At 32.0% G+C, this 22,000-nt stretch overlaps 1 protein-coding gene across 1 annotated transcript in view; it reads left to right on the plus strand.

The window, feature by feature from the left end:
• Positions 1-2,018: 2,018 nt before the first annotated feature.
• LOC111001548 (neuropeptide SIFamide receptor-like) overlaps positions 2,019-22,000 on the plus strand; it is an 88,301-nt gene continuing 68,319 nt past the window's right edge. The window contains exon 1 of the mRNA XM_045631956.1: positions 2,019-2,538. Coding sequence (XP_045487912.1) covers positions 2,019-2,538 — 520 coding nt within the window. The remainder of the gene's footprint in view (positions 2,539-22,000) is intronic.

Consider the following 22,000-nt stretch of genomic DNA (forward strand, 5'->3'; position numbering starts at 1 on the left):
TATATATAAATAAATTTTTATTTTTTATATATATATACGTCATCGTGTGACCATGCTAGGGTATGTAGGTAAATTACTTAGTAAATTTAATAAGTCGTCTGCCATAATGTCTCTCATTATAAAACTCTATGAATTGACTCTTAATCTAAACTCTTTGACCTGTAAGGTAGTGATTGGTGGTCCAATATGCAACGTATCCTTCGTGCTCAAATCAAGGCTGCTATAAATTAAGATTGTGCATTGTTTATATCGTTAGACAAATTTAAACGAAGGCTTTGTCAATAGTTTGTTACGTATGTCTATTATTCTGACGTTTACAATTTAATTCTTTCACGGTTTTAACGTTAATTTATTATCGAATGTAAACTATTAATAATCTTGTTAAAGAAGATAATTGAGTGATTAGATTAGCAGCTCATTTTGTGATGCATTTTTAATCTGATATTTATTATAATCTGATGACCCATGGGTTAGTTTAATTTTATCAAAACGTACAGATTAAAAACAGCCATTCATAGCATTAAAAAACAGGGTAATCGTAATACAATGATTATGAGCGTCAAAAAGGAATACATATTAAATTATTATAATTTTACATTAACTGCCAATTCCTAAATCAAGGGCGTAGAACGGAAGAGAAGAACTAGCAATAAACACTCCGCCACACTTTTTAATTGCCAAGTTTTTTTGTTTTATACAATGTTTGTAAGGAGCAGCAACCATTACATCATGTTCTACGTGACATTTTAAGTAATTAATTAATAATAATAAAATAAATTAAAAACAAACATTTGTTTAGAAGGAGGCATGGTGAAATAGGAGCCCGAACTTACATTCTTGTGGGAACAACACGCAAACACGTTCAATTCCAAAAAGCCACACAAAATAAGCACGTTACTCAAGGTTCAGAAATGAGAAACCTATAAAACCAATAACTGAACAACGGTAACACGTGAAACAGAAATAAGTTCATGTACTTACATAATAATTGAAGGGTATTTTATAAGAGTGTATTTATAAAAGTCCGCAATGTTTATAAAGGAACTTATTAATTGGAAAATTAATTAAATGTTGTTATTGATTTTTATACTATAAAATGATATTTTAAGTTCATACATTTATAAGAACCGCATATCGCATTGTAAAATGATAAGTTAAAACGTTAAAGTATTTTAAACATAATCTAAGCTACCAAACAATAAAGTTCTAAAAATAATGTTGAATAAAATGTATAGTTGTCTACGGTGACCACATTTAATATGTTGGAAATTCAGTGTGCTTTGATTTTGAAAGGAATTTCATTAAATCAGCTTCTGTGTGGGCGGTGATTTGTCTTGTTATTTTTGGAAACAATTTCAATAATTCTTGCGAATTATAGACAGACTAGTTAAGTGTGAAACAAGCATAAACGTTGTTAAGATGAATTACTCGAAGGATACAGATTTATGGCGCAGATTTTATGATGTTTTGTTTTATTGTACACAAGATTAAAGCTTAACACGACTAAGTTATGGTATGGCAACCGATTATTATGTTTTTATTAAAACAACAATACATCAAAAATATTTCTTTTATATTACGTACATAAAACAAAAATCTAAAATTCTAATAAAATTAAATACACAGTCTCTATTTAATCACTCATTTAAATGTATTAAATTCTAACAATTTCCAGGAATGCCCGCCACTCGGCCTTTCCATTTCTTCTGCAAGTATCACATACACTGATGCTTACAATTATAACCCTTATTGTTAGTACGATAAGACTTATTTTATAAGCACCAACTAAACATGTGTATAGGCCCCGAAATGCACATGCGTCGGAAGCTCGGGCCTACACCGTAGCGTGTCTGTATCAGACGGCGCGAGACCGCTACGAGGAACGAGCGAGTGCTACGAACCCGTTAAAGCGCTCTCGGTATCGGAACTTTTAATACTTTTTATACGTTATAAATTTAACTATGACCTTTAATTCACTAACTTTCTACTTAAATTTTGTGACTTAATCAGTGTGTAAAATGGCTCCGATGCGTGTACCGACGGACTTTTCGGAGTTTGTGGACTTTTATAACTTTTCAACGCAACACCCGGAGCGGCACTTTCGCCATAAGAATCATTCGCGCGACCATTCCAGGAACCACGTCGTGGACGCTCTGTCGAACTCCATAATGGAGGTGATTAATACGAGGTTTGTTCCTGAGAATGCCATGTTGCCTGACATGGAGCCCCTGTCGACTCATATGGATAGTCCATTCAGTAATGATAAAATGAATATAACTATGAACAGGTCGGATTTTGGTGTGGTTGATGACGAGTTTATCTATAGACATAATAGTGCAATGACAGCGGTCTACTGTGTGGCTTATTTGCTGGTTTTTCTTGTGGGACTTGTGGGCAATTTCTTCGTTATTGCTGTGGTGTACCGCTCGCCCCGTATGAGAACTGTTACCAATTTCTTCATTGTGAACTTGGCTGTGGCTGACATATTGGTGATCGTGTTCTGCCTCCCGGCGACGCTCATGTCTAACATCTTTGTCCGTGAGTTGTTATTTTATTTACTAAAAATATTTACAAAAGTTTTTTTTTTAATTTTAAGCTTTAAAATACGTTCTTTATTTAAATTCGTAGACTAACTGTCAATTTTAATTTAAACGCTGTGTTTCTATTAAAACCTTGTTAAAGTTGTAGCAAGTTTTCGTCCGTAATTGGTGTGAAATATTTAAAAAGAAAATATTAAATTTCAAATACCTATTTTAGGTTGTTTAATAATCGACACGTTTGTTGTCAAAATAGCGAATAAGCCTGACATTTTTGCTTCATTATTATTGATCTTTTTAATATGCAAAGCAAAAATGTCTAGCCTGTAATGTTTGTACACCCCGTCTTTTGTTGTTTCTGGGAATCGAACTCATAAATCTATAATTCATCGTATAAAGTGCTCCAATCGCCCCTGGGGCTCAATGCAACTGTACCTGAGGTCGATTCCCGGCGGAACAAATACTATTTCGAGTTGATTTGCTTTTTCAAGTGCAAAAGGCCTCTTTATTAGCTATTTGAAAAATAACCATTTATACAGAGGTCTGCTTTTGTTTTTGACACTATTTGTAAGTTACTCTTTGGATAAGGTTCGACAATATTCTTAAATTATTTGAAGATATAAATATTAACTTACAATCTCATTAGTTTTAATCGAATAGAAAACTTATAAAAAAATAAATTACACACAAGATGGGCAAAGTTGTCTTTGTTTATTGTCGTTGTCTAAGTTTAGAAGCTTATATTTACTGTAATTGCATATAAAACGTATCTTTAAACCAACTTTTTTAATCAGTCTTTTATAATATGAAAAGGAAATGCTATTTCCATATTTCCCGTAACTCGACTCACACTAGGTATCCTCTGCTAGCTGAGAGCTGGGTCAGCAATACCTACTAAAACACTACTTGGGTGTTTCCCACCCGCATGAAGATACTCTAGGGGCACTTCCGCATCCTGGCGACGCCTCCGTGGCTAAGCATCTTCTAATATATACAATTCTTGTGTCACGGGGTTAGTAAGCGAACTCCTCCGAAACGGCTCGACCGGTTCTCATGAAATTTTGTGTGCGTATTGCGTAGGTCTGAGAATCGAACACCATCTATTTTTAATCCCCCTAAATGTTAAGGGTGGCCACCCCTAAATTTTTTTATTTGCTTTTTAGACAAAATTTTTCGTTTTTTACGATACACCATACAAAAATACATGCAACCCTAAATTTTCACCCCTCTACAATCATCCCTTATGTTTTTTTTGTTAATTATAAACTTTAATTTTTTGGCACAAAAACATGGCAAAACAACGTTTGCCGGTCAGCTAGTCTTGTATAAAATTAATACGTATCACAACTAAACATTCTTGTATTTTGTAATTGTTTATTTTTGAACTTAGTTATAAGACGATTAGCAAGATTTTATATATTTTTTAAAATCTATTATCATTATCATTAAATTTACGAAATTAAATGATGTCTTTATTATTTACCTTTATAGACAATAACTATTTAAGGATCTTTTTCAGTACATTCTTGTTTTGATTAACGAGGTTTTCTGCGAATTCACATTTCTTAAAATTAAATTACCTTTCTTAAAAAGTGTCTTTATGTTGCCATAACGAAACTTTTCCATTCACACCTGAAAATTATTTAAAAAATGCAGTCGATTTTTTATTTGAATTAGTTATATTTAATTGTTTGTTAGCGAATATTGCATTATACCAAATTAGTTACTGACGCTCACGATGGACAACTGGATTAAAATTATAATTAACACATTTTAGTGGTTTAGTTTTCGATTTAATGAAGTTTAGTTGTATGGCTTAAGCTACTTGCTGGTAGTAACATTTGTATATTGGTGTTTTAAAGGCAGCATGAATTTCTGTAAATTGTTATGAGCCGCCAAAAATAACTGGCGGCTCATAACCGGGGTCCAGGGTCGCTATCGCATTCTACCGGGACCATCACTAATACCCTAAGCAAGTAGAAGTAATTGTCATTTATTGATATATTTATGTACATTCTCTTATTAAATATTATTTTATGCGATCAATTGAAGATTTTCGGTCCTTAAAAGTACTCAAGTTGTTAACTCAATTAGAGAAGTTGAAGAAATAACGAAAACACAAAGGGAACACCTGCTTCCATTATAGACCGAATGAAGCTCAATTTTAACGCACTCATTCACAGAGCGGTTCGACGTCCCTTTGAAATCATTACAAATGTACGACTTATAAAAGAAATGTTTATTAATGACAATGGTATTATTTATAATTTACTACCTCATACCCTTTGGATATAAGACGTGCTGGTTTCTAACTGTTCCATCATACAATGCAGGCTCAAGGCTCAGAGGTGCATGCTTATCATATAATAAAGAGCTGTGTTGGTCGTAGGTTCGACCCCCGGCTGTGCACCAATGGAGTTTCTTTCTATGTGCGCGTTTAAAATTTGCTCGAACGGTGAAGGAAAACATCGTGAGGAAACCGACATGTCTTAGACCTAAAAAGTCGACGGCGTGTGTCAGGCACTGAAGGCTGATCACCTACTTACCTATAAGATTTAAAAATGATCATGAAACAGATTCAGAAATCTGAGGCCAGCCCCTAAAGAGGTTGTAGCGCCACTGATTTATTTATCTATATATATAAAAGAAAGTCGTGTTAGTTACACCACTTATAACTCAAGAACGGAAGAACAGATTTGGGTGAAAATTGGAATGGAAGTAGCTTAGAGCCAGGAGACGGACATAGGATACTTTTTATCCCGTTCGACAGCGTTCCCGAAGGACTTGACATGAAACGTCAGTCACTATAAAACGTGGTATAACAAAAAAGAATAATAAAACGCAAATGATAGCTATGTAATTGACGTATAATGACAGCTATGTAATGACGTATATATGACAATTTGATATTTGTAAGAAATCAATATTCAAAATATTTCTATTAAATAAATAATTAAATGTAATGATAGTGCCATTGCCCATTCGTATAAACAGTGAAGAGAACTATAAAACTCGATATGGTCGTATGTATACAGTTCGTCCAAAGAATGATGAATGTTTCTATTTGTTGTTGTTGTCGAAAGACGCATTTAATCGAGTATTGGAACGGGAACGTGAATATGATCACCAGGAATTAGATTTAGTAGTACAAACGAATGTAACCCTGTTGAATTACCAACAAAAGGAAGTTTATGATACTTTAATGAAGGCAAACGATGATGAAAACGGTGGTTTATATTTCCTAGATGCCCTTGGTGGAACTGGCAAGACATTCCTCATGTCATTAGTTTTAGCAACTGTTCGGGTGAGATCCAACATAGCGGTTGCAGTTGCTTCTTCTGAAATAGCAGCCACATTGTTAGAAGGATGCCGTACGGCTCATTCAGAATTAAAATTACCGTTAAATCTTCAAACTATTGAAGAACCAACGTGTAATATTGCAAAACACTCAGCAATGGCCAAAGTTTTAGCGGCATCGAAAATCATCATCTGGGACGAATGCACAATGGCGCATAAACGTGCATTAGAAGCACTTAACAAAACATTAACAGATTTACGCAATGACTCGAGATGTTTTGGAGGAGCAATGATTTTACTGTCTGGCGATTTCTGCTAAATACTGCCAGTAATTCCAAGATCTACGACTGCCGACGAAATAAACGCTTGCCTCAAATCGTCAAATCTATGGCGCTATGTGAAGAAACTGCAGCTGACAAGAAACATGAGAGTTACATTGCTTAATGATACATCTGCTGAAGATTTCTCGGAGCAATTGCTGACTATCGGTAATGGTGAGGAAGTTCTTATTCCGAGGATCCCGATGATCCCAACCGATATGCCGTTTGAATTTAAAAGACTTCAATTTCCGATACGTCTTGCATTTGCCATGACCATCAACAAATCACAAGGCCAATCCTTAAAAGTTTGTGGTTTAAATCTAGAACATTCATGTTTTTCCCATGGTCAATTATACGTGGCATGTTCACGGGTCGGAAGACCATCTGCGTTGTTTGTTAAGTGAAGAGTAACCTATGTACTAAAATACAGAAATAATAATGAATGATTAATGTAGGTATTTAATTTTTTTGTATTTTGTTCCAATAAAAAAAACTGCTTATTTATTGCCATTAAGGCGGAACAAAGTTCGCCGGGTCAGCTTGTTTTTTATATATAATAAAAAAAGTTATTAGAACTCTCTGGAGTGATTTATTTTCTCATTTTCATAAAACCCACCTCCGTTAGCGAGTATGCTTCAAGAGCAGACTTCTTCTTGATTTTATTTTTTGTTCATTCACGTAGTAAGCTGGTATTACCCATGCTCCTTAATTAACTTAAATAAATTAATAGCTATTGTGTCAACAGCCTTAAGCGTACTGTAGGCACATTAGGTGGATTGTCGTAATAAAAGTAAAGATAAAAGATACGGTGTCAATGACCTTGGTTTGGACGTATTGGCTTTTGTTTCTATTAATAGATAAGCTTTTATTTCGGACAAGTATTTTGTTTGTATAAATCTGTGGCGGTTCTTTTAACGTGGGAATCATCCTCTTTAGCAGGGGATGCTTAGTAAACAGTTTTATTGATAAAATGAATTCTTTTTGCGACGAATTCAATCCAAAATAAGATAGATTAGTTTTTTTTATATTTTTTCTCTTTATTTTGCAAAATAATATAGTATGTCACGAAATATTATATTAAAAAACCGCTGTGGTTTGTATTAATGTAACCATATCAGTCTTATTTAGGAGCGCGATAAATGCACTTTCTCTTTATAATATAATTATTAAAAAAATACTTTTACTTTTTAATAATTATATTATAAAGAATACTAATAAATATAGAGTAGTGTTGGCTTAAGTGACTTCAGTGCTTGAACCTACGACTCTCATACCTGAGGTCGTAGGTTCGATACCCGGCTGTGCACCAATGGTTTTTTTGCTATGTGCGCATTTAACATTTGCTCGAATGGTAAAGGAAAACATATTGAGGACACCGGCTTGCCTTAGAACCAAAAAGTCGACGGCGAGTGTCAGGCACTGGAGGCTGATCAGCTGCAGCAGCGTACTTACCTATTGGATTGGACGTCTTGACCTTAAAAATTAGTAGCACTGATATTCTTAATTACTAGAGAATATGAGATTATAAATTTAACTAATAAAGTAATTATTTATTAAAGAGTGCATCTAGTGATGGCAATTCAAAGACAAAGATATTAAATAAACCTAAACAATAAATCATTTATAATGAAAACAACTTTATTGATATGTGTAAATTAATTTTCCGTAGGTAAGTTTGATGTAATGGAATCTCTGCATCAATTTTCTCCGCTGGGAAGCGGCAAGGTAGCATAGTTGTCAAAGTGATCACAAACTGTGGTTTGAGATAACGTCGCCGATCAAATTGCTCACGAAACTTTATAATTACTATGAAGTTAGTTTTAAAAAGAATTGGCACCTGCCTTTTTATAAGCGTATGATAAGCTTATATTATAAGCGTATTATAAGGCCTAACAGCTGCAGCGGCTTTTATTTGAATTATATTTTTATTCATTTATCCTTGTCCCTAAAACTCTATTACTATTTGAAATAGTTAGATTATTATTTAAAGTAAGTAAGTAAGTTAACTTAATTTCTCTAAGACGTTCTTAGTATAAAATGAATAAATGAAAATGAAAAGAAAAATTATGTTTTTTCATTATTGTTAATTTCTGTGTTACATATTATAAATTTACTAACATTGTTCCTTGGTTTCATTTTATGATAAGTTTTTTAACATATCAATATATTTTTGACAACAAGTATGAAGTATTTACAATTTACTTAACCTGCAGTTGTGATTAACGATAAATATTAAAATTAATCAAAAATATTTTATTTAAATAAATAATTTATTAGTAAATACTATCACCGTCGTGTATTAAATTGCTTAAAAATAACATTTATTTATTTACAATGTTTAATTGTACTGTTACGAAACACGTGGTCTAAATATATAAAAATACTAGAATATACAACTTGAACATAGTTATTGATTTCCATGCCACCTAGACCTAACTTTAGGATGTCGAATGTTCGTGTTGGTATGCGCATCGTAAAAATTCACTCTCATAATTTTTCTCCATCGCGCCAAAGGAAGTATAACTTCAATAATATTAAAGTCAATAAATAGAAAGTAAAAACAAATTAAAAAAGTTTGGTCCCTGTGGTTGTTGTTAATTGTTCCTTAGTTTCTTACTTCATTTTATTTTTATATTTTTTTAATAGAGCTGCTTGTTAGTAAGGAGGCCGACTGCTATCCTTCAATATATATCATATTAAATAAACCCTTTTGTTAACCTTGTTTGATTTAATGATAGTAGACCCTTATATTGTATAAGAATATGTCTAAATATTGAATATCGTCTAAAAGCAATGCACCCATCTCATAAATATTAAAGAAGCAAAATAATCAGACTCACGCCTTGGAGACAAATAACGGTTTTTATATTAGCTTAATCTTGTGGAATAACTGCACAACAGAAACATCGCATCTTTATTCTAATCTGGGGCTCTAAATCTATATTGTTATCGTACTTTGGGGCCTCAAATGGAAAAGAAAATAATGCAAATGAAATTTATTAAATGGTTGCTAGCTGTGCATAAGTATTCTGATACTGAATACACAGTTAAGCATATGATTTGTAAAGGCCAGTGATAAAGTAAAAGTAGGTTAGAAGAAATAAGTTATGGCTTTGTAAAGATTTAAAGCTGTTATAAAAATGCCTAGTTTCTAACTCCCGAACCCAATAATGAATCCACAATCTCAGATTGAAAACAATCTGATATCAGGGCGTGACAGTCGATAGATCTCCTATCTGAATCCCAATAACCAAACTTTACAAAGACAATCCGTATTTGGCGACGGATAGAATGCAATCTCTTCGTTCTTTACACTCCTTAGTAAGTTTAGTATATTGTATTAAGAATGTGGTGTGGTGTGTGGTGGAAGAATCAGTTAAAAGGCAAACGATTTTTGTGATTTTGGGCTGCAAGATCTTTATTCCGCCTCTGGCAAATTCTTCAGACGTTCACGCGCCTTTGAAATTCGACCGCTGTAATAGAATACTGTGCAAATCCCTGCCACTGTGAAATTTAAGTGTCTCCCACAAATTGGTTTGTTTGCAGAAATAAGAAGAATGTACGTGATATCATGAACTATACGCATTGAATGTTGATTTTAATAATATAATCTTTTTCTAACGGTTTACGAAATGTCTTCGACGAAAAAATGGTTTGGAGCAGTACAGGATTTATCTTAAGATTCACATTTAACTGAGTATAAAGTGTTTGTTATACAATGATATTGTCTTACTGCCGAGGCCAATTTCGTTGAATATACCACCCAAATAAAAAGAAAATTAGTCACATCCTTATCACAGAAAACGTAGACGCCAGACATGTCAATGTCGGTATAAAGTACCTACTTAATGATTATTTTGTTATTTTAATTGAATTAACATTTTTCATTAAACTTACAAGTAGTCTTTTACCGCATTAAACGAATATTTATCTATAGGTATTTGTTTCATGTAAATTACTTTATTGTTTATTGTAAACAAATATTTATTTTTGAATTAATAATTAATATCTTATAAATCTTTTACTTGTTTTACAGCAAAAATACAACCATTTTATTAATACTAATGTATCATTAATTTTATATGTGTCACCGTATCGTTATTCTCTTAATGTATTGAACATAAATATTCCTACGGCATATTTTTATACCGCCTGTGTCCTTAAAATCAAATAAAGGTTGTTATCCGCTGTCACGTATTTCGGCAGTTCGTTGACACGTAACGCGAGATATCCACTCAGTTGGAAAACAGCTGATGTGCTAATGGTGTTTTAGTTGCTACAGTATCATATGTTTCAAATCAACACGTTATATTATATTTCATACGCTTTATTGCACGCTTCAGTACAATTGATAGGAAAAATAAATTATATTTGCGGCCCGGTAAACGATTGATTTCTTTTAGCCATCACCGTATTTCGAGTGGTTCTAATTGTAGAGATATGAATTCTTTTTTTTTATTGTTTCTATATTTCTTATATTTTTAATTACATATATATGCTATGTATAATCTTAGTACAGAAAACAACATAACCCTTAAGTAAATAACACATAACCTCGCCATTCATATTCATAATAAACTAAAAAGTTTATAAGAAATACAATTATTACAAAAGAATACCCCAAACGGCTGAAGATTGTAAATCTGTATAATTATTAGGATCAGCACTTAGCTTGAACCGTATATTTTTATTTTAAAGCGTTGGGGCTTGAAACTAAACGAAATGCGAATAGAATTCGTTACCCATCTGCCCATGGACTGCGGTATTACTTATCATCACGTGAGCCACCAGCTCATTTGCCCCCTGTTCTATAAAACAGATCCATATACTAATTGTAATCTCATACAATCTGGTAGACTATGGTAAGAACAACCAGTTTGACAGCACTTAAGTCTCGGTGTAAGCTTCATTATGCGCTTTATGTATTGGATAAATAAAATAAATAAATCAGTGGCGCTAAAACCTCTTTAGGTCTTGGCCTCAGAATTCTGAATCTGTTTCATGATCATTTTTAAATCTGATAGGCAAGTAGGTGATCAGCCTCCAGTGCTTGACACACGTCGTCGACTTTTTGAGTCTAAGACATGTCGGTTTCCTCACGAGGTTTTCCTTCACCGTCCGAGCAAATGTTAAATGCGCACATAGAAAGAAAGTCCAAGCACAGCCGGGGATCGAAACTACGACCTCAGGTATAGAGTTGCTGAAGCCACTAGGCCAACACTGCTCATATGTATTGGATACTGACGGATAAACGGATGAATGACGAATCTTGTTTGAATATGAAATTGCCTAGTTTCAATAATTTTAATACCAGTTCACAGTTTAATAAAACCTGAAACTTTATAGACATAACAGAGCGGTTTTACCTTTCTTTTATTTCATTCCTAAAAATGATAATTGAAGTTTCCATCCTTCGTCGTTAAGAAAACTTTCGGCTGTCGATTGAGTTTTTAATTGCGGTGGTTAAATCGTTTTTTTGTGACGACAAACTTTTGTTTTACATTTGTTACTCTATTATTCCTTAGAATACTTTAACTTGTATTGTGTATTTCCAAAACATATTTCACTTTACTAGAGTTTTTAGTGTAATTTCGACTTATCACAGTAATTGATAATTTAATTTTTTATTTGTTTTGGCAAAAGATTAAACTTTATGCCAGTTTCAAGTATAAGGCAGGGAAATTACACGCAAGAAAATAAAAAAAACGTCAAAAGGAAACAAAGGGATAAGCCAGTTAAAAACAAGATATTTACATAAACATTAAATCTAAATATTATTATCGCTTATGAAAAAACGATAAAGCAAAAGGCAGGGGATTTTATTTGGAAACGGAATAATATGTAGAAATTGTAAGGAATTCAGAAAGGACATATATATTATATATTTATTATAATAGCCAAGCTTATTAATGAGCCGGAGTCTGAAAAGGATTTTCAAATGTGTCAGAATGTTTCAACTCGCACCCAATGCAGGTGGACATTTGAATGATGTTTTATTCAGTAGAATAGGTATTTCATATAGATGATAACTTTTATGATATATCACATAAATTTGCTTCATTTAAATATAGGAAGCGCTTAATGGTTGAACTGAGGTCGTCTTAATTGCATTATTAAAGCCTGTTTAGGCTTCCTCTTATGCCCTAAACCTAACTTGCAATCATACATAACAAGCTGACCCGGCGAACTTTGTTCCGCCTTAATGGCAATAAATAAGCAGTTTTTTTTATTGGAACAAAATACAAAAAAATTAAATACCTACATTAATCATTCATTATTATTTCTGTATTTTAGTACATAGGTTACTCTTCACTTAACAAACAACGCAGATGGTCTTCCGACCCGTGAACATGCCACGTATAATTGACCATGGGAAAAACATGAATGTTCTAGATTTAAACCACAAACTTTTAAGGATTGGCCTTGTGATTTGTTGATGGTCATGGCAAATGCAAGACGTATCGGAAATTGAAGTCTTTTAAATTCAAACGGCATATCGGTTGGGATCATCGGGATCCTCGGAATAAGAACTTCCTCACCATTACCGATAGTCAGCAATTGCTCCGAGAAATCTTCAGCAGATGTATCATTAAGCAATGTAACTCTCATGTTTCTTGTCAGCTGCAGTTTCTTCACATAGCGCCATAGATTTGACGATTTGAGGCAAGCGTTTATTTCGTCGGCAGTCGTAGATCTTGGAATTACTGGCAGTATTTAGCAGAAATCGCCAGACAGTAAAATCATTGCTCCTCCAAAACATCTCGAGTCATTGCGTAAATCTGTTAATGTTTTGTTAAGTGCTTCTAATGCACGTTTATGCGCCATTGTGCATTCGTCCCAGATGATGATTTTCGATGCCGCTAAAACTTTGGCCATTGCTGAGTGTTTTGCAATATTACACGTTGGTTCTTCAATAGTTTGAAGATTTAACGGTAATTTTAATTCTGAATGAGCCGTACGGCATCCTTCTAACAATGTGGCTGCTATTTCAGAAGAAGCAACTGCAACCGCTATGTTGGATCTCACCCGAACAGTTGCTAAAACTAATGACATGAGGAATGTCTTGCCAGTTCCACCAAGGGCATCTAGGAAATATAAACCACCGTTTTCATCATCGTTTGCCTTCATTAAAGTATCATAAACTTCCTTTTGTTGGTAATTCAACAGGGTTACATTCGTTTGTACTACTAAATCTAATTCCTGGTGATCATATTCACGTTCCCGTTCCAATACTCGATTAAATGCGTCTTTCGACAACAACAACAAATAGAAACATTCATCATTCTTTGGACGAACTGTATACATACGACCATATCGAGTTTTATAGTTCTCTTCACTGTTTATACGAATGGGCAATGGCACTATCATTACATTTAATTATTTATTTAATAGAAATATTTTGAATATTGATTTCTTACAAATATCAAATTGTCATATATACGTCATTACATAGCTGTCATTATACGTCAATTACATAGCTATCATTTGCGTTTTATTATTCTTTTTTGTTATACCACGTTTTATAGTGACTGACGTTTCATGTCAAGTCCTTCGGGAACGCTGTCGAACGGGATAAAAAGTATCCTATGTCCGTCTCCTGGCTCTAAGCTACTTCCATTCCAATTTTCACCCAAATCTGTTCTTCCGTTCTTGAGTTATAAGTGGTGTAACTAACACGACTTTCTTTTATATATATAGATAGTTCTTTATTTTTGGAAATATCATTATGCATCATGTTCGAAATACATAATTTTAGTTTCGAATAAGGGTGATCTAAAATATTTTAACTCGGCCGATCGTCAATTTTTTTCATTGACACCCTGCGTTATTTCACTTGTATTGTGTTGGACTCATTTTTTATTAACTTTTTTCGAATTATATTTGTTAGTAGTTATGTCCTGAATCTTATAATTTTGTAATGATTATTTAATGCATTTTGTAAGTATTGTATAGCAAGGTATCAGTTTAACTACTCGTATTGTCCCCAAAGTAATACAATTTCTCCATATCTTTACGACTGAGAATTGTGTGTGTGTTAGGGATATATATTTAGGACTATTTATTTTAACATAAAATTGTGTATCGTCCACCAAACCTTTCTTCATGGTATATATTAATTATTAAAATCTTTATAAATCAGAAAATAGGTATATTTTTTAAAATATGTTAAAAAGTGTGTATAAAAAATAAAATGATAGCTTCTATCTTGTCAGCTAAACTAGGTTAAAATTAGTAGACCAAAAAAGATTTTTAATGAGCTGCAAGTGAATAGCAACTGAATACCTCAGTGTAGTCATTTTATTCATTAAATTAAATCGGATTTTCAAGTAAAATTTTGGTTGGTTTTAGTGTAGATATTCCGATTATAACAGTGTTGGCCTAGTGGCATCAGAGTGTGACTCTCATCCTGAGGACGGGGATGAGATGTTCGATCCCCGACTGTGCACCAATGTACTTTCTTTCTATGTGCGCATTTAATATTCGCTCGAACGGTAGAAGATTTTTTACACTTCTTATCTTCTTTCGTGCTATAGTTTAAAATTTACTGCACTGCGTTGCATTCGTCGTTGACAAGAAAGATTTAAAATGAAAAAATTATATAAAATGATGATAAATTATATTTTTTATGAAATGTTAGATATATTCCGTATATAGACTGTTACTATCTAGCACAGACTATAAATAACGTTTGAGTACATTATTGCTTCATACGAATCGTTCCAGTGTCCCAATAAGAGTGCATTTACCTTACCACGGTTTTGGGTTATCGATGGGTACTTTCAGTATTTATTACGTGTTTTATATCCTTCGTTAATGGACATTTTGAGATACTTTTAGTATACATACTTTTAATTCCACAAAGCTTGGTTTTGCTTCTACGTGCTTCTATTGCCCGCTAATTAATGTTTATGTTATTATTATGATATTTTGTTTCAATATGTCAAGTGTAATATGGCTTTATAGTTGCGGTTTCACCTTTGTTATCTAAAATCTTGTATTATATATTAATAAGAGTTTTACAAAAAATAATATACTATTTTTAATTTTTTATCGATATCAACAAGAGATATTAGGTACTACTGGCTACATAGAAAGCAGACATCCCCACTTATCTGACAATATTCTTAAAATATTTACAGTCAAGAGCCAGTACGGTTTCCATCAGCTAATCTTTCTCTCGTTCTCTCTTATTAATATGGTTTACGTTTTCAATCTATTCACTGACAACTTTCAGGTATGTATATATATCAGGTATACAAGGTACTTTTTTTTTACATGTTTATTATCATCATCATCGTTCAACTCATCTTTATACTGTAAAGATATAAAATAACCTTATGCAGTCATCTGAATGCGCAACCGTCTTAGACCGGCACGGATACCAACCGACTTCCCTCATAACGAAAGTCCCCTACAAGGTACTTTCTTACTATACAATCAATATTTCAATTAATATTTGACATCTAACCTAACAATGACAATTACTGTCAAACGAAATAACTCATTTTTATGTAATACATTCACAATATTTAGAAAATATAACCCAGTTTATTGACTGGGCTTGAAATGCGAAGTAACTTATAAAGTTATCGCTCAATTTCGCCAAAGGAATCTTTATTTTTCTAGGAATCTTTTTCTTTTTTGTGTGAGTGATTGATATACGAAGGATATACTAAAAGGTTAACTTAACCTTTATTAAATTGTAAGAGGACAGAAAAAAGAAATGTATGTCAAAAGATAGTATATAACAAAACTAGTATAGCATTTGATTATTATCCGTTGTTTCCTATATGAAAAGCACAGAATAAAAATGGCTATAATACATGAATTTATATTTGAAAATCTGGTTTTGTTATATATAATAGAAAATTAACTTAAATTAGTTAATTTTATACTGTAATATTATATAACAGGAAAGGTAAGTTAAACAAACTCACAGGCACCAACTATTTAAATTTTTCTTAGTTTTCTATGAGTCAATTTATTATTATAATTTTTCTTTTCAGGTTATAAGTTTAAGATAAAGAAGTGTCTTTTATAGGTATATAAAAATATATAAACTGTCGTATTAATGTTATAAAGGGTTTTTATTACAGTGAAATTTAAATTAATATATCAGAATGATATTGCAATAACAGAGCGGTAACGTTAAAATCAAAATATACTTACAATAATATTTATTATGGTTGAAGTAAAAAATGCTATAACAAACCCTATTATTGTTATATCAGAAAAAGTAAAAAAGTCACAAAAGTGAAATAATAACAAGTATTTCCTCAGATAAAATTGGACGTAATTTGTCGATGTCCACTGAGCGAGGGCTATGGCAGAAGTTGTATGGTACGATATTTCGAAAATGGATAATATAAAAAGTTACAGTTAACATACACGATTAATTAGATTAAAACGGGTTTAAACAGCACAGTTTTAATAGGAAAACTATCCTGAGAGTTCGCGGGTTGTATCAATGATGATTATTTTAACTAACATTAAAGTATTATAAAAACATATTTTTCTGAGGTAGTATTTACCTTTTTACCATTTAGTATATATGCCGCTTTTGGGGATGCTTCCCTTAAATTAACATTATGCTAGAAAACTCGTAGTAAAACTGTCGTTTTAATAAATTTTCGCTAGATTATCCAAATAAAACCAAAAAATTTTGAGGGTATTGTTACAATTAAACATACCTCATTTTTTTCTGTTATAGCTTTGTCTATTGTGTCTCATTAATCAGTTGGCATCGCAAAGCCAGCAATCATTCTAGCCAGATACAATCCTAGTAAACTACGAAAGCTACGAGCTACGAGAGATTACTTCACTTGCAAATATGTACAATAATGCTACGCCGTAGGCAATTCTTTAGTTTCAAGATAACCGGTATTATTGTGTTCAATAGAACTAAATTGTATATACATAAAGGTGACGCTTAACTATTAATAATACATAATTGCAATAAGATGCAAAATTCTAATACAATAAATCAAATTAAAACGTATTTTCTTCGAGATTGTACAAAAAAAAAACAATTTATCCATAACCAAAAAAACGATATCTAGTTTTTAAATATCATAACTAAAATATATTATTAAAAGGAGTTCCTTTAGGCAAGGTTCCGAAAATACTAGCAAACTTCCCCCTTTGATTAGTTAGACTAATTCTTTACCAGAGACAAGAGCCAGCACTTCGGTTTTCTGTGATAAAGACTAACCTTTTTGATATTTCCTTAAAAAGCCTCATAGTGTTAGGACCGGTAGTTAGGTAGTTGTATTTGCATGCTTTAGCTTTTTCAGCGCTTCACAAGCCATACCAGCTATGTTCTAGGTTCCATGTAGATGGAATATAAAATGACTAGAGATTCGTCTATTGTTTTCTCACGGTTCATTTATCGATTTTATGGTATGAATGAGATAATATAATGATTTAGTCTGCGTTTTAGCTATTTTGCATCATTTAAACAAATGATATTTACGCTACAGTAACATGACTAATATATTTGTAAAGATTTTTAATATTATTTTTCAAGAAACGTTGGCTAACGTCTACTCAGGTACTATCCCTTAAGGCAGTTGTTTAGTTCCTAGCTAGTAATTTAATTACTAATAAATACGAATACTACTACTTACAATTTCGGTACTAATAAATACGAATGTGCGTCAAGCGGAATATTTTATTATCTTGTACATATATTATAAGCGTATTGTTTTAGAACTTGTCGGTTATACATTAAGCCTGTCTCATTTATATTTTTTAATTCCAGTAAGCATTTTTCAGTAATCTATTATTATTTTGTCAAGGTTCAAATTCAAAGCCTGGTTAATCTGCATACACTTTTGTTACCAGTTCCAGGATAAACCAGTTCTTTATCTGCAAAATATTTAGCTTACTTTGGATACATATTTTTCATTATATTTTGTTATGAACACACACGATATAGGTGTATTTGTCAAATTAATATTTTGTACGAACTTTTGTTTCAAAAATTGTTAAAAAAGTCCATAAAACCAATAACCTCGCGTATAAACGTTATTCACTACATTTTAATTTCTTTTTAAGAGTCGAAATTAAATAGTTTTGAATTTAAAAACACCGCAAATCTGTAAAATACAAATCAATAATGGCTAGAGCAAATTGGTTTACCTTTCAATCTATCCGCAGTTGAAAACCGGGATTGTATTTGACATTTCATACGAATATTTTGTAGTAAGCCGTGGTTTTGTAGCAAAAAAATGTCATAGTGAATGCACATGACCCTGGTGCCGATACCTAACTCACTGTAATTACCAAGTGCCCTACAGGTCTTACTACTAAGAGGCTAAGGCCAAAACAGGCTATGGAGGAAGTTGTGCATCACGAAGAATGTGACTAAAGAAGAGAACTCAATGCATGAGTAGCCCGGATTCGGATTCATTCCACCGTTTAAGTAGCTTTCTCACTACAAATAAAATTGCACTGAAAACCGATCCCAGTATTGGTTTTATAAAGTCGCCAAGTGTACTTGAGCCGTAGAGGTCTTTTAAAACATCCGACAAATAAATATTCTAGAATAATCAGTTTCCCCTAACTTGTTAGTGGAAAAAGTAGTCACAAAGGAATGTGCCCTAAATACGTCACTAACGAAACATTACGAGTATAAAGAGCATAGAAATATGTATTTTTATATGAATTTTATTTGCTATTTGTAACTGAAGTAAGTTATCATTGGCGCATTATTTTTTTCCTATATAAGGTTATTTTGTATGGTGATCCCTGAGATCGCAGGTTCGATCCCCGGCGGTATTTAATATTCGTTCGAACTGTGAAGGAAAAGATCGTGAGGTAAGGTTTGCTTTAGAGCTAAAAAGTCGATCATGAAACAGATACAGAAATCTGAGGCCCCATTCCTAAGCCAAAAAAAATGTACTGCCAATAGCTTTTATATTTATTTTTAATGCTAATTTGATAATATATAACGTTCTTTAGTTAAAAAAAATATCAGGCGAAAAATGGATCGACAAGTTTCGTTTCAAATTTTGGTAAGGTAATCCAATAAACAACGAAATAAAACGTTTCGTATGATATGTGTAATTATGATAAAGTGTTATTAGCTTTAATATTTAAAAGTACTATGGCGGTGCCAACCCCAATTTTTATATAACAAAAGCATGCCGACGCTTGCTACACTCATACATAAAGAAACGAAAATGCGACAGGCACTTAAAGGAAAACATAACAGTAAACAAAAATAGTAAAAAATAAATACATTTATTTTGAATAAGATCAAAAAGGTATCCACGTCATTAAATTCGAACCTATAGGCATCCCTACTCATCGGCAAAGAAGGCCGAGAAAAAAAACCGGCGTAAAAAACTATCGGTACTCTTTTAAAACAGCAAATCATAAAACAATACAACAATATTTAAAATAAATATAGAAAATTAATTAGAAGTAGCCTGCCCAGCACTAGTCCCAGGCCCTTTTATCAACTAGATAATCGCTAACTTTATAGTAAGCCTTTTTACACGGCTTTTGTTTAATACATTTAATATGATATTTCTTTAATATTCATGAAAAGTAAGTTCAAAGTGTGAGAGAAGAAAATTGTCCAATCTCTAAAACCGTGTTTTGGTAGTTCTAGTATTGTTTTAAAACCGTAATAGTTAACCAACTTTAGCGTTTCAGCACTACTTCAATTCAGTGGCAGCTAAATGTGCTGTCATAATTAAATAAAAATAAGGCTGTTATAAACATTAAACTCTGGCCATATTTCATTTCACGCAGACGATATTAGATTCTTAAATTTATAACTAGCTAGAAAAAATATGATCCTTCAAAACCACTTCCCGCTGAGAACATAACTCTTAAATAAAAACAACCAACCGCAAAATTGCATGAAGCATACAGTCACATTCACTCGCTCATATATATTGCACTTTTTCACTCGAGTGTACGCCGGTTCGATGACCGCCGCTCGATACTCAACCACTGGGTACATGCAGAAACAAAACATGAAGATATATCATAAAGGCATACGGTCAAACCCAAGTGATATAAACGTTTTCCCGTAAACAGGAACATTAATAACATTTTTATTTGATTTTTACTTCCGCCATTTTTCATAGCGGTGACGTTTATAAATAAAAAAGATTTGAAGAACGCGAATGAATATTCAGAAATTGGTTACGCTTAAGTGTAAAAGTGAAATTATATATTAATTAATTAAATTATTATTTATATCAATAATTGTTTACCAATATTGTACTTAGCGAAAAAATATAAATTAACATGAGTTGATGTTGAGCCGATGAGTGAGCAGTAACACAATCCAAAAATGTTGCCTACATATATGGATTTATGATATTTTATTAAAGCTGTCCCACGATATACGAGTACATAATACTACTAAGATACCTAATTATAAAACAAAATTTGAAGGTTTATAACCATTAAGTAAAAATTTAAAGTAAATAACGGTTTTCGTTACCACTTACATGATATAGTTAGAAGTGATTTAAAATTGGACACTTGCAATTTCATAGTCGATAAATTCTAAAGTAAATTTTCTTACGAGACTAAAATGTGTTAAAACGAACGATTTTATTTTTGACTTAATTAACTTTACTCTTTGAATGTAAGAATGGCTAATATGAATTTTAATAACTAATTTTTTGGTCAATAAATTTGTTTTAATATACTAATTTTAAATGAACAGCTTCATGCATTTTATATCACTTCTTTCTTGTCTTATCTAGTTTTATTTATTTGATTTTTCTTCTTTGTTTTGCCTATGTGACAGTCTGACAGTGGATGCCTGGAAGAGATTGCTTGAAAGCAATAAGGCTGCCAGTCATTTAATTATGTCAATTGTATTATGTTTCTTCAACGAAGTGTTAGTACATAAATGAAGATTTTTGGAATAACATTTGTAAAAATCCTATAACTCCAGATCATTTAATCAACTTAAAACTTTATTATATACTTACTATTTACATAATTTTTGTGTTTTACTTTTATTATTTAGCTACCGACTATAATATACTATGAAACATAACATACTATTCTCCAAACTAAAAAAGTCAAGGCCATGTTAATCTGAAATTATAAAAATAATAATATTTTAATAAAGTTGGTTTCCGTTACCAATATCAAATTTTCTAAAAAGAATGGCCTTTGAGTTGCTCTAGTAACCCTTTTTAAAAGCACTTTAACTCTTCAAGAGGTTTGCAAGTTAAAAGCATCTTCTTAAAAGAACATGAATGAAGAAATACAATTATAGTGTTAGTATTACATGACAGATTAACCTGCCGGCTATAATATTATATATTGTTTGATTTGCTGTAATTCAAATGAAATGGAGAAATATCTTATAATAATAGGCTTTCAATTAAAAGTATAATACCTACGATACCCAGGCAATATCACATCTTCTGAAGCATAAAGTTCATCGTAAGTTTGTGATGTTTTGATAGACGACGAATGTTTTGATTTCGTTATGAACTAATTAATTATTCATTCATTAAGTATTGCTACGCCACGAAAATTAATTTAACGATATGAGAGAATACTCTCAATGGATGAGTAAATAAGACATAACTTTTAAGTTATCACCTGTATCAAGTCAGAAACAAATAAATAAATCAGTTACTGTATTGAGTCATATTTGTAAATAAACGAATGACCATCTTATACAATTTATTGAAGTGCAATATTTTTAAAAAGAGTCTAAAAGAAATAGGCTAACTTTAGTAATTAAAAACAATAAAACAATTTTAAACAACCCAAAATTTGTCACGGCAAAGACTTCAACTTTTTCACTAAAGAATAACAGTAACTTTTTCATTTTCTTTCGTTGTAAAGATGAGAAAT

The sequence above is a fragment of the Pieris rapae genome, chromosome 17 (genome assembly GCF_905147795.1).
Source record: "Pieris rapae chromosome 17, ilPieRapa1.1, whole genome shotgun sequence".
Classification (NCBI taxonomy): domain Eukaryota; kingdom Metazoa; phylum Arthropoda; class Insecta; order Lepidoptera; family Pieridae; genus Pieris; species Pieris rapae.